Below are 13,273 nucleotides of genomic sequence, written 5' to 3'. Positions count from 1 at the left end.
TGTTTTGGATAACATGGATCTCTTTAATGTTCACTCTGTTTTTGCTTCAGAATTATTATTTTTTGTCTCACTACGTCCTGTTAGCTGGTAATATCTTGTTTGTCGAGGCTGGCGCTTGCAAATACACATTCATCATCTATACATCCACATTCTCTTCAGTCTGTATATTTATGTAACCTCTTTTTCTTTTCTTTTTTTGTGTCCCGTTACATAACTCTTTCTTTCCGAGATTATATACCAGGATGTAGCCAACTTTCCAGTTTCCTATCCAGAACTGCTCTCTCTCGTGTGTGTGTGTGTGTGTGTGGGGGGGGGGGGGACAGTAAAGGGAAAAACATCTCTTCTCTCCTCAAATTCTTCCTTGGTAACGAGCCACTGTCTGCATGTCAGGCAGCCCTGAGCACTGCAGGATATTGATGGGGCTTCTGCTGAGAACCAAGGCTGCCCACTCAGGCCCAATAAAAGCTCCTAATAAGCCCCATACATCCAGCCTGCACAGTGACGGGGCCTGACAAATTGTTGCACAGCTATGCTAATGCTAATTCCCCCCACAACTTTCCCTCCAAAAAGTTAGTCACTGAAACATGTGACTGGAGTCTGGATCAGAAGCGGAGGGGCGGAACACCTCTGGTTTGTGTTTATAATCTGACTAACTGGTTTGGGTCGATTCTAATGACTGCAAGGGGGTTTAACATTGCTAATGTAGCTAGGGGGTTTAGCATTGCTAATGTAGCTAGGGGGTTTAGCATTGCTAATGTAGCTAGGGGGTTTAGCCTTGCTAATGTAGCTAGGGGGTTTAGCATTGCTAATGTAGCTAGGGCTAGGCTAAGTTACTGACGTGTCTTTTAAAAATGAAGGAGCTGAAGCAGCGTTCTGTGAGTGAACGTAGGGTTTGGTTTAGATGGGCAGTACGGAGTAGTGTTGCAGGCGATTGCGTTGTAAGTCTATTGGGAGATGAACGGTGAGGGTTGGAAAATTGCCTTTGAAATGTGCACCACGATTTGAAGTGGGGACTAAACTATAGTTTCTCTCCGCTTTTCACTTAAATTATACTTTTATCACAGGACTTTTTCATGTTTTGTGTCTGTGTGTTGTAAGTAGTTGGTTGATTGGAAGTGGAAGCTTTAGTGGGTCTTTCTCTGCTTTGTATTCTTCAGCTCTGTTTTTACACCCTAGGGGTTGAATGTGTTTTGTATTATTCCAGTTTATTTGGTTACTTTTTGGTGTTTTCAACTTTCAACAAATGTCCAATTTTCCTCTTGCTGTCGCCCTCCCTCTTGCCGTCTCTCGGTCTCTTTGTCTCGGTCTCCTCTCTCTATCTCGGGGTGTGTGTGTCTCTCTCTTTCTTTCTCTCTCGTGTGTGTGTGTGTGTGTGTGTGTGTCTCTCTCTCTCTCTCTCTCTCTCTCTCTCTCTCTCTGTCTCTGTCTCTGTCTCTGTCTCTGTCTCTGTCTCTGTCTCTGTCTCTGTCTCTGTGTGTGTGTGTGTCGCTCACTCGCTCGGTGGGGGTGTCTCTCTCAATTCAATTCAAGGGGCTTTATTGGCATGGGAAACATATGTTAACATTGCCAAAGCAAGTGAGGTAGATAATATACAAAAGTGAAATAAACAATACAAATGAACAGTAAACTTTACACTCTCAGAAGTTTCAAAAGAATAACGTCATTACAAATGTCATATTATATATATATACAGTGTTGTACAAATGGTTAAAGTACAAAAGGGGAAATAAATAACCATTAAATATGGGTTTTATTTACAATGGTGTTTGTTCTTCACTGGTTGACCTTTTCTTGTGGCAACAGGTCACAAATCTTGCTGCAGTGATGATGGCACACTGGTATTTCACCCAGTAGATATGGGAGTTTATCAAAATTGGGTTTGTTTTCGAATTCTTTGTGTATCTGTGTAATCTGAGGGAAATATGTGTCTCTAATATGGTCAAACATTTGGTAGGAGGTTAAGAAGTGCAGCTCAGTTTCCACCTCATTTTGTGGGCAGTGTGCACATAGCCTGTCTTCTCTTGAGAGCCATGTCTGCCTACGGCGGCCTTTCTGAATAGCAAGGCTATGCTCACTGAGTCTGTACATAGTCAAAGCTTTTCTTAAATTTGGGTCAGGTATTCTGTCACTGTGTACAGTCGTGGCCAAAAGTTTTGAAAATGACACGTATATACATTTTCGCAGTCTGCTGCCTCAGTTTGTATGATGGAAATTTGCATATACTCCAGAATGTTATGAAGAGTGATCAGATGAATTGCAATTAATTGCAAAGATCCTCTTTGCCATGCAAATGAACTGAATCCCAATATAACATTTCTAATGCATTTCAGCACTGCCACAAAAGGACTAGCTGACATCATGTCAGTGATTCCTTCGTTAACACAGGTGTGAGTATTGACGAGGACAAGGCTGGAGATCGCTCTGTCATGCTGATTGAGTTCGAATAACAGACTGGAAGCTTCAAAAGGAGGGTGGTGCTTGGAATCATTGTTCTTCCTCTGTGGTTCCTCATGGTTACCTGCAAGGAAACACGTGCCTTCATCATTGCTTTGCACAAAAAGGGCTTCACAGGCAAGGATATTGCTGCCAGTAAGATTGCACCTAAATCAACCATTTATCGGATCATCAACAACTTCAAGGACAGCGGTTCAATTGTTGTGAAGAAGGCTTCAGGGCACCCAAGAAAGTCCAGCAAGTGCCAGGACCGTCTCCTAAAGTTGATTCAGCTGCGGGATCGGGGCACCACCAGTACAGAGCTTGCTCAGGAATGGCAGCAGACAGGGGTGAGTGCATCTGCACGCACAGTGAGGCAAAGACTTTTGGAGGATGCTCTGGTGTCAAGAAGGGCAGCAAAGAAACCACTTCTCTCCAGGAAAAACATCAGGGACAGACTGATATTCTGCAAAAGGTACAGGGATTGGACTGTTGAGGACTGGGGTAAAGTCATTTTCTCTGATGAATCCCCTTTCTGATTGTTTGGGGCATCCGGAAAAAAGCTTGTCCGGAGAAGACAAGGTGAGCGCTACCATCAGTCCTGTGTCATGCCAACAGTAAAGCATCCTGAGACCATTCATGTGTGGGATTGCTTCTCAGCCAAGGGAGTGGGCTCACTCACAATTTTGCCTAAGAACACAGCCATGAATAAAGAATAGTACCAACACATCCTCCGAGAGCAACTTCTCCCAACCATCTAGGAACAGTTTGGTGACGAGCAATGCCTTTCCCAGCATGATGGAGCACCTTGCCATAAGGCAAAAGTGATAACTAAGTGGCTCGGGGAACAAAACATCAATATTTTGGGTCCATGGCCAGGAAACTCCCCAGACCTTAATCCCATTGAGAACTTGTGTTCAATCCTCAAGAGGCGGGTGGACAAACAAAACCCACAAATTCTGACAAACTCGAAGCATTGATTATGCAAGATTGGGCTGCCATCAGTCAGGATGTGGCCCAGAAGTTAATTGACAGCATGCCAAGGTGGATTGTAGAGGTCTTGAAAAAGAAGGGTCAACACTGCAAATATTGACTCTTTGCATCAACTTCATGTAATTGTCAATAAAAGCCTTTGACACTTATGAAATGCTTATAATTATACTTCAGTATTCCATAGTAACATCTGACAAAAATATCTAAAGACACTGAAGCAGCGAACTTTGTGAAAATTAATATTTGTGTCATTCTCAAAACTTTTGGCCACGACTGTAGTCTGTTTAGGGCCAAATAGCATTCTAGTTGGCTCAGTTTTTTTGTTAATTCTTTCCAATGTGTCAAGTAATTATCTTTTTGTTTTCTCATGATTTGGTTGGGTCTATCTGTGTTGCTGACCTGGGGCTCTGTTGGGTCTGTTTGTGTTTGTGAACAGAGCCCCAGGACCAGCTTGCTTAGGAGACTCTTCTCCAGGTTCAACTCTCTGTAGGTGATGGCTTTGTTATGGAAGGTTTGGGAATCGCTTCCTTTTAGGTGGTTGTAGAATTTAACGTCTCTTTTCTGGATTTTGATAATTAGCGGATGTCGGCCTAATTCTGCTCTGCATGTATTATTTGGTGTTCTACGTTGTACACAGAGGATATTTTTGCAGAATTCTGCATGCAGAGTCTCAATTTGGTGTTTGTCCCATTTTGTGAAATCTTGGTTGGTGAGCGGACCCCAGACCTCACAACCATAAAGGGCAATGGGCTCTATGACTGATTCAAGTATTTTTAGCCAGATCCTAATTGGTATGTTGAAATTTATGTTCCTTTTGATGGCATAGAATGCCCTTCTTGCCTTGTCTCTCAGATCGTTCACAGCTTTGTGGAAGTTAGCTGTGGTGCTGATGTTTAGGCCAAGGTATGTATAGTTTTTTGTGTGCTCTAGGGCAACGGTGTCTAGATGGAATTTGTATTTGTGGTCCTGGCGACTGGACCTTTTTTGGAACACCATTATTTTGGTTTTCCTGAGATTTACTGTCAGGGCCCAGGTCTGGCAGAATCTGTGCAGAATATCTGGGTGCTGCTGTAGGCCCTCCTTGGTTGATGACAGAAGCACCAGATCATCAGCAAACAGTAGACATTTGACTTCAGATTCTAGTAGGGTGAGGCCGGGTGCTCTCTTTCTCTCTGGGTCTCTTTCTTTCTGGGTCTCTTTCTCTCTGGGTCTCTTTCTCTCTGGGTCTCTTTCTCTCTGGGTCTCTTTCTCTCTGGGTCTCTCTCTCTCTGGGTCTCTCTCTCTCTGTGTCTCTTTCTCTGTGTGTCTCCGTCTCTCTGTCTCTCTCTGTCTCTCTCATCTCGTCTCTCTCTCTCTGTCTCTCTCTCTCTGTCTCTCTCTCGTCTCTCTCTCTCTGTCTCTCTCTCGTCTCTCTCTGTCTCTCTCTCGTCTCTCTATAGCCTGGTGAGTTCTTGATAAGTTGTCTTGGCGCGGTGACTAGAGTAATCACTATTCTCCAGATGTTAGTTTAGGAGGGAGGGAGGGATTTGGGGAGGTGAAGATGTGAAAAAACAGCTGCCCGTATTCAGGCACCCCACCCCCCTCATGATCAATGTGATGTCATTAGTCCCTCAACGCACTCCCCCCCAGATACGTCCTTTCCCGTTCATCTACTTTTCCCTTACATTCTCTCCCTGCCTCTCTCCCAGCCTCAAGGCCTCCCTGGCCAGTCTCTGGTTACACTTGTGGTAATTGGAGAAGTTTGGAAGGCAACCTGACCGGCGCCCAGCTTCTCCCCTCCTCGTTATGACTGGCAGCTTAGACCAGTGAAGGAAAGCACGGAGGAGCCCACTGGGGGGAAAAGGGATTGTTTTCTCCCTACATTCCCTGGCTTTCTCTCTGTTCCTCCACTCTGTCTCCCTCCCTCTGCTGTATGTCACGAAAGCAGGGGCCCTTGCCAGACGTGAGCAAACGCTTTTGAGTCGGCATGGCAGACATGAGCAAACACACCCAACTCAGTCAGGGCACCTTGGTCTGTTTATCTGAGAGGGAGGGAGAGGACAAGGGTGTGGCTTTCCAAACATTATGATACACCCATCTGTTGCTATAGCCAAACTGTCCACACAAATCACCACTAGCGAAAACTGTTTACTTGAACGTGTTGAAATCTTGTTTCATTTTCGTGGGATTTTCCAGTACTATGATGTTCCAGGAGTCATTTGTCATTGTTTGTGCTTACGGCTCCTCTCTCTCTCTTCCTCCCTTTCTCTCTCTCTCTCTTCCTCCCTTTCTCTCGCTCTTCCTCCCTTTCTCTCTCTCGCTCTCTGTCAGACTGTGTGTGAGAACATGAGTGTGATTTGTTGGGCTGTCAGGCAGGCAGGGGGACAACTTGTCTGTCATCCCCATCCTCCCCGATAGCTTCTACCGCTCCACAGATTTAACACATAGGCCTCATTGATTGAATCTGATAACTGTGAATAGAGTGGGTGTACTCAGTACCTTTAGCTGCTAGACAGTGTGTCTCTGTCTGTCTGTGACAGTAAAGGGGGAAAGTTTCACTCCTTGTCCTCAGTGTTTGTAATCCATGCAACATTTCTCTCGGGAATCGGACAGCCCATTCCCTCTCAGACAGACATGATTCCCCTTCCGTACACACACACACACACACACACACACACACACACACTCGGCATCCTGACAGCCGTCCTGAATGTTTAATGAGGAAACCGGGAGTGAGCTGTGCCGCCTCAGCATTGTGTTAATTGTGATGGCTCTATGGTCACATGGACGTCAAAGTAATCTCTAGTCCCTTCAGCCTGGCAACATGAAACATACATTCAGTCTTCAGGAAAGTCTCCAAGTCCTGTCATAGTTCACCCACTCCTAGATAGTAGCAGACAGTAGACGCCCCACTGTCTGTAGTCCTAGTGTGACCCAGTTCCATCCAGCTCTCAAATCAATCAATACAACCATTAGTATACTAATAAGTCCTATTTCTCATAGGGTTTCATTAATGTACACAACATAATCACTACCTTGTGTTGTTTCTGAAGGGACTAATGCAGTGGAGTAAGTTGACCTGCTTCCATGTGGCCGTTAGGAAGATTTTCTAACAGACTGCTATGAAGAAAGAGTTATGCTATGAAGCGCTGTGTCAGCTGGATTCCTGAGGGGTGTGCCTGCCCAGAGTTGACTTTCTGTTTGCCTCCACACACACACCATACTTTCTGTTTTCGTCTCTGCCGCACACACACCACCTTCCTAGCAGCATCTGTATACCCTCCCCTCTACGTTGCTTTGCACCCCTCACAACAGCACTTCTGCTCTGCAGAGCTGGAGAGATGTTGATAGTGACACCCCAGTCCCAGGAGCCTCTTTAACCCTCCCAACCTCCAAATCCATCATCCTCAGCCCCCTTTCCTGTCCTTATCTGCGTGCGACTCTCTCGCACACACACATCCTTCAGCATGCATTGCGCTAATTGAGTCCCGGCCCGATGACCGCCCACTCCCTCTTAGCCACAGCTCTATCTCTGTGTTTGTAAGCACCACCACCACCACACACACACACACACACACACACACACACACACACACACACACACACCTAGGGAAACCAGCCAGGCCTCTCCTCCCTCAAAGGGAAAACAACTAGCAGCCTCTCACCTTTTGTCCAACTCTCATTATTGGGTCTGTATTTAAAAAGGTTAGCAGCGTCAGCTGCAAGGTGGAAACACCGTGGTTCTTCAATCTCACCCGCCAAACTCTGTCTGCTCTCCAGTTTGTACATTAAACGGTGTGTTGTAACAGCGTTATAAATGTGTTACCGGCAAAACACACAGTAGGCCTTTATGTTTTGGCTTAGTCTCTTATTTTGTAAAAATATTTTGGTCTAATGTCAGCCTTGGCTCAGATCCAAACTGGCTGACACAGATCGGGGACAAAAAGCATCGAGAAAGACATCCAGCTGTCCCTTTCATGAGAATCATTTGCGAAAATGTTCTCAGACTTGGGAGAAGCTGTCTAGAAGGTGGTCAGGGCCACGATCTGATTTAATTAGTGATGGTACACGGGGAAGGCAGGCAGACGACGGACGATCTAATAGAATGGGCAGCTAAAGATGTTCACTCTACCGCAACCACCTCTGGCAAGTGTTTAGGAAGCTAAAAAGGCCTAAATGGTTCCTCTGAGTGGGCTCTGTGTGGAGCGTTTAAACAGCTAATTAGCAGTGATTTAAGCCCATTTCCAGGTTGAGGAGACCATGTTAGCGTTAGCCATTCTCTGTGAACATAGCTAATTAGGCATGCTGCTCAGCAGGCCTAGTATCTCACCACCTCTGAGGCTGGGGAGGTTGTTGTAATAGCCACTGAATGGGCCTGGGTCCTACTAGGATCCAGGATTTCCTGTGTGTGTGTGTGTGTGTGTGTGTGTGTGTGTGTGTGTGTGTGTGTGTGTGTGTGTGTGTGTGTGTGTGTGTGTGTGTCTAGCTGAATGCTCTTGGTTAGTGGTGGCACTAGCTGAATGCTAGACCTTTAACACTGAATTTAAGCAAAATTCCCCAACTTCCTGGGCTTAACTTCCTAGGGAAAATTTCAGGAAATTTACCGGAAGGTTTCCGACCCTTTGCAACCCTAGTCTGGGGGGCCTTGTCTGTCTGTAGCCCAAATCAAATCAGCCTCGTCTATCTGTCTGTTTGCAGCAGCCTTGTCTGTCTGTAGCCCAAATCAAATCAGCCTCGTCTATCTGTCTGTTTGCAGCAGCTCTGTCTGTCTGTCTGTAGCCCAAATCAAATCAGCCTCGTCTATCTGTCTGTTTGCAGCAGCCTTGTCTGTCTGAAGCCTCGTTTATCTGTCTGTCTGCTGCAGTCACACCGGTCCTTCTTTATTACGATCTACTTGGAAAAGCACTGGGTTTCTTCTTTGTTGTCATGGTTATGGAGTGTTTAGCCGCTTCGGGGGGGGAAAGGCGGGCTCGGGGAGAGAAGGGGACGGGTGCTAACTTAATTGCTTCCATGAATAATTTAACTTGCCTAATTTGGGGGATAATGACAGTGACACTGCTTATGTATGTATTTATTTATCCAAACATTAATTGACAGGACTGACATTAGCTGGGCTTTTATTGCACATTTGATTGTGCACAAGGGGGAGAAAAAAAAAAATCTCAGTAATTATCTCGCTGATAAGTGGTTTATGAATGCGTTTTTCCCTGCCTAATGTCTGTCAGCGATTTAGCAACAAAATGAGATGATGCAACATGACCATGGTGTTGTAGCTCTTCTCGATACCTCCCTCCCTCGTTCAACGTGCTTATGGAGAACTAGCTGTAGCCAGGGTTTATTCAATAGGAACCAAACGGAACAGGAAGGGGCCTACCTGAATTTGTTCAATAGAAACTCGTTTTCGTTTCAAAAGGTGTCCTCTAATGTGTACATCTCTGGACATCTGTCCCTATGTACACCCCAGCCCCCCCCCCCCCCCACTTGCAATAGTGACACAGCACAGTAACATGTCTTAACATGACTGAAGTGTTAACTGACCTGTTGATTTGTTTGTTGTTCCAGGCGGAAGGAGAGGATAACCTGAAGAAGATGCAGCTGATGGAGCTGGCCATTCTCAACGGGACGTACCGAGACACCAACATCAAGACACGTACGCTTTACAGCCACACACGCAATACACACTACACAATGTTACACACCAACGCTTATCATTAATCGTCTTAATCCATCTGTTATTGTATTAACCACTTAGAACCTCATAATAACCACTTAGAACCTCACAATAACCACAGTGAAGAATAGATGCTCATGCTATACAGTTAACTGTGTGCCTCTGCCTCATGTGTTGTAGTCATTGCAGTGCTTTTTTTTTAATGATAAACTTATGCACTTTGCTCTGAAGTGTTGTCCAATATGTCCGACCCATGTATACCTACCTACTAAAACCACCTGTATCCAAGTAGATCAGTTTCCCCTGCCCTCCTCCCGCTGGTCCCTCTCTATGTGCCCTTTCCCCTCCCATATGGATGCAATCACAGTTTGCTGCAATGTCGGGGTGGCTTCTATATGCCTTCAGCGCCCTGCAGAAATCACTCGCTCATCTCTGCATGACGTAGTTCACGCATCTGTTACAAACACTGTTTAGTTTTCCCATCTCCAGAGTTACTTTCTCTGGAGTTCATCCCACCCAGAGTTCCCGCAGTTCTGCACTTTCATGTCTCTTTGATGGCTGCTTGAAATTTGTCACAATTTACTGTTTGCATTATTATCATTATTATTATTATTATTATTATTATTATTATCATGATATTAGTCATGTTTTGAGCATTGTTTTCAGTCCAAAAAGTAATGGCTTGTTTTGAAATAAAAATCTAATTTGTAAAATGTGAAATGATTTGACTTGGCAGACATTGGTTTCTAACACCAATGTCTGGACCAGTGTCTGGTTCTCTCGGCTGTGTTGCCAGCCCTGCGATACTCAGCATGAATTAGTCACCGAGTCACATGTAAAACATTGATCCAACCGCCCCCCGCTGTCTGTGATGTTCACCATGTCAGAACATTTGCAAATGCAAAACGTGTTTGAAAATCTTTTGTCTATTTATTTTGTCAGCCAACCAAAATGGTCTAACGGTCATGTAGCGGAGTGGAGGGCATCAGAACTTCAACTAGATTTCAACTAGTCTGTCCAAAGCAGGGCCTCATTGGCCGAGAGACTAGTCCAATAGACTGGATTGTCTTTTTGGGGGATTGACGTGATCCTCCTTTTGGTCCTTATCAGAAACGTCCATCTCTCCTCTTCATGACCACCGGCTCCATTTCTGTTGGCTTGTACCGTCAGCAGTACAGGAAGTCGTGGTTGACATGGTGATTGATATGCTTAATGTGGTCTGTGCATTGGTGTTGAATGCAACGTTTTATAGTTTGGTATGGGGTTCTTTTATTCTTTTGTTTACTTCATTTTTTGTTTGCTGGTTCACCGTGATCATTGCATGGTCTAATTTTCCTTTTTTTTCACCCCTCCCCCCCCTTTCCTACTTTTTGTGTTTTCCAACTCTCACTTCTCCACCTGTGATTTTGGTCAACCGCACCACCACATCTCTACCCCCTTGTCTTGTATCTCTCTGTCTTTCTGTCTTTCACTCTTGCTTATGGCAGACTCCCTTGCGTTCTCTCTTGCAGCGGCGGCCGCCGCCGCTCAGGGCCCCCGTCTAATGCAGGCCCCCCAGGGGCAGTTGATGGCCCCCCATCAGCAGATGAGGCCCCCCACACCGGCAGGGCCCCCCATCATGAACATCATCCGACAACCCCAAATGCAGGGCATGTTACCCAATGGTACCCCAACCCTGGTGCCTCCCTCGCCGGAAGGCGGCATCCTCTACGCATCCCCGTACGACTACCCGTACGCCCTGGCGCCCACCTCCCTACTGGAGTACCCCATCGACCACAATGGGGTTCTAGGTAAGCGTCCCTGGGGCCTGGGCGGCGGCCCCTTTAGCCCCGGACAGGAGGGCAGCTTGTTTTACCCTGGGTTTTTGGACGCGGCTTCGATGAGCCACGGTCAAGACTTGTTGAAAGGTAAATATGTCGTATCCAGCTGAAAAAACAGGGTTGTTATGGGTGTGATCTTATGACCTGACAGCTGAACAGGACTAATGCTCTAACAAAGGGCAAGGGGGACAGGGAATTTTTATTTTTTATTTTAGCTCATCTCCCCAGCATCCTTTTCCTGGCTCAGGTTTAGTTTAACATTTTAGTCATTTAGCAGACACTCTTATCCAGAGAGACTTACAGGAGCAACTACAATGACGTGCCTTGCTCAAGGGCACATCGACAGATGTTCACCTAATCGGCTCTGGGATTCGAACCAGCGACCTTTCATTTAATGGCCCAACGCTACCACTAGGCTACCTGTCATTTTCTCTCTGTTCTGCAGCTGCCGTTTTACTCCCATGCAATATGAGTTGCCTTGTCTGAAGACACTCTGGCAGGGACATGCTCGTGTGCACAGTCCCGCGCTCTAGCTTCTTTATGCTCTCGCTAGCGGCAGATTCAGTCTGGCTGTGGATCCCCCCGGATTTCAGCAGCTTTTGAAATGAGTATTGTTTTTTTCCCAGCTAGCTCTGTGCTCTAGCCTTGATGCCAGTAGAAAGTCCCCTTTGTCCCGGTGGGGATGTTCATTAAATTCACGGTTCTCATTTTTCCCATTGGCTCAGTTTTCACACTCTTGAACTTCAACTTGGTACGAGCCACTGACATTCCCCAGTCAATATGTCAGCCGTGGGAGTTACATTCCGTAGGTGCGGGTGTGTACGCACGCCGGCGTGCACGCTCAAAGCAATATTCTGTCGAAGAAACATTTAGACGTGACTGATGATAATATCTCACATTTTATGGAGGCTGTCGCCCTCTAATTTGACCAAATAATGACTGTATGCCACTGCATACCTTGTCAAGTTTTGACAGCGGGCCCTTTCCTGTCTGTGTCGCTGCCTTAATGACATGCCTGACGTGTTGATCCTGACATCATGAGACGGCTGATACACAGGTGCCACGTTAGCTGACCCCGTGTGTCCGTGAAAGAGGTGCCTGGGGGAGCTGTTCTGTAGTACAGAACCTACTGGATGTTCTCTCTCATTTGGACAGCAGCTTAGTGCCTTTTATTTAGTTGCCGTATTGATCGGCGCCTTCAGCAACAGAGAGCCACCGGAACACAACATGCATCGGGCTCTGTTAGACCTGCTCAGGACTCAGAGGAAACTTCAGGAGATCTGGTGCTGCAGAGTGGAATGTGGGCGGACTGGCTTGGTCATCAACCAGCACTGTGAAACGGCACGCAGCTTGCCTGCCTTTCCCTGCCAGGATAGATGGATATTAGCGTAAGGGCTGTTTGGCTGTTACAAATGTGATGTAACCGTCACTGGCTTAATCCACCACAACTCTCCATTCCAGCATGGAAACCTACCCAAGACTTCTTATTTTAGGGCCAACATTCTGAGTTGTCTCCTTTAGAAGTGCTCACTTGATAACTGCAGACGAGAGTTTACTGGTGTACCATTTGGCAGGATGCCCAGATGGTTGTCACGGTGACCTGTTCTGTGGGGACGGCCACCATTTAGCCATTGAAGGGCTCTGACACAAATCTCTTTAAATGCTTTCTGGGTAATGAAGAGCAGAGAAATATGACCACCCCAGCATCACTCTGCCATCTCTCTGTCCCCGAGATCTGGGAGGCTATCCTTCCCCGGCTCACTAAATCAGAAATATTGACATATCCGCATAAAAGCCCAAGAGCTCCGACCCCTGAGTGGTGAAATGGTGTCTCGCTGACTGCACTGAGCTCTAGCTAGGCTTTTAGACAAACTTTTAGATTGTCCAACTCGTTGCATTAAGGATTTACCTTGAACACTTTTCAATCTGGGATTTGTTTTGGGTCATAGACTAATTGTTTATCTCTATGCACAGTCACAGTTCCTATGCAACCAACATAGTATTTTACTCCATTTCCGTGTATGATATCAGGAGAAACCACACCAGGGTAATTGAAATGTCTGTCTTCATTTGTGACAAATATTCAGAGAGAAATGAATGCTACTGCCAGTGAGCAGATTGATACTGAGAGATGTAGAGATGTGAGAGAGCCAGGTGGTGTCTTGCACTATCCAATTAGGATCTGAGCTGCATTGGATTTTCACACCTTTCAAAATCAGCCAATTGTTTTTCTTCCTCAATCCCCCCCGTCTCCTATGGAAGATGAGCTTTTTTTGCTAGATAGCTTTAGTCCCCTGTCCCCCTGCCCACCGGTTTCCACAAATCCTCTATGTAACACTGAGTACTGTGAAATTTTACTACCTAAGTTATACATTTG

The 13,273-nt window shown here is 46.0% G+C and overlaps 1 protein-coding gene across 4 annotated transcripts in view; it reads left to right on the top strand.

The window, feature by feature from the left end:
* Nucleotides 1-13,273, top strand: part of LOC120060091 (protein quaking-A) — a 126,690-nt gene that overhangs the window by 106,388 nt on the left and 7,029 nt on the right. Inside the window, exons 5-6 of one of the 4 annotated variants that reach the window (XM_039009156.1) lie at nt 8,968-9,055; nt 10,588-10,866. In XM_039009156.1, coding sequence (XP_038865084.1) covers nt 8,968-9,055; nt 10,588-10,866 — 367 coding nt within the window. Of the gene's footprint in view, nt 1-8,967; nt 9,056-10,563; nt 10,984-13,273 lie in introns of all 4 variants that reach the window. The other 3 variants (XM_039009153.1, XM_039009154.1, XM_039009152.1) reach the window with 3 other exon arrangements.

Source organism: Salvelinus namaycush, chromosome 15 (assembly GCF_016432855.1).
Source record: "Salvelinus namaycush isolate Seneca chromosome 15, SaNama_1.0, whole genome shotgun sequence".
Classification (NCBI taxonomy): domain Eukaryota; kingdom Metazoa; phylum Chordata; class Actinopteri; order Salmoniformes; family Salmonidae; genus Salvelinus; species Salvelinus namaycush.
Note: the sequence above shows the minus strand (reverse complement) of the source record. Positions and strands in the feature narration are given on the sequence as shown.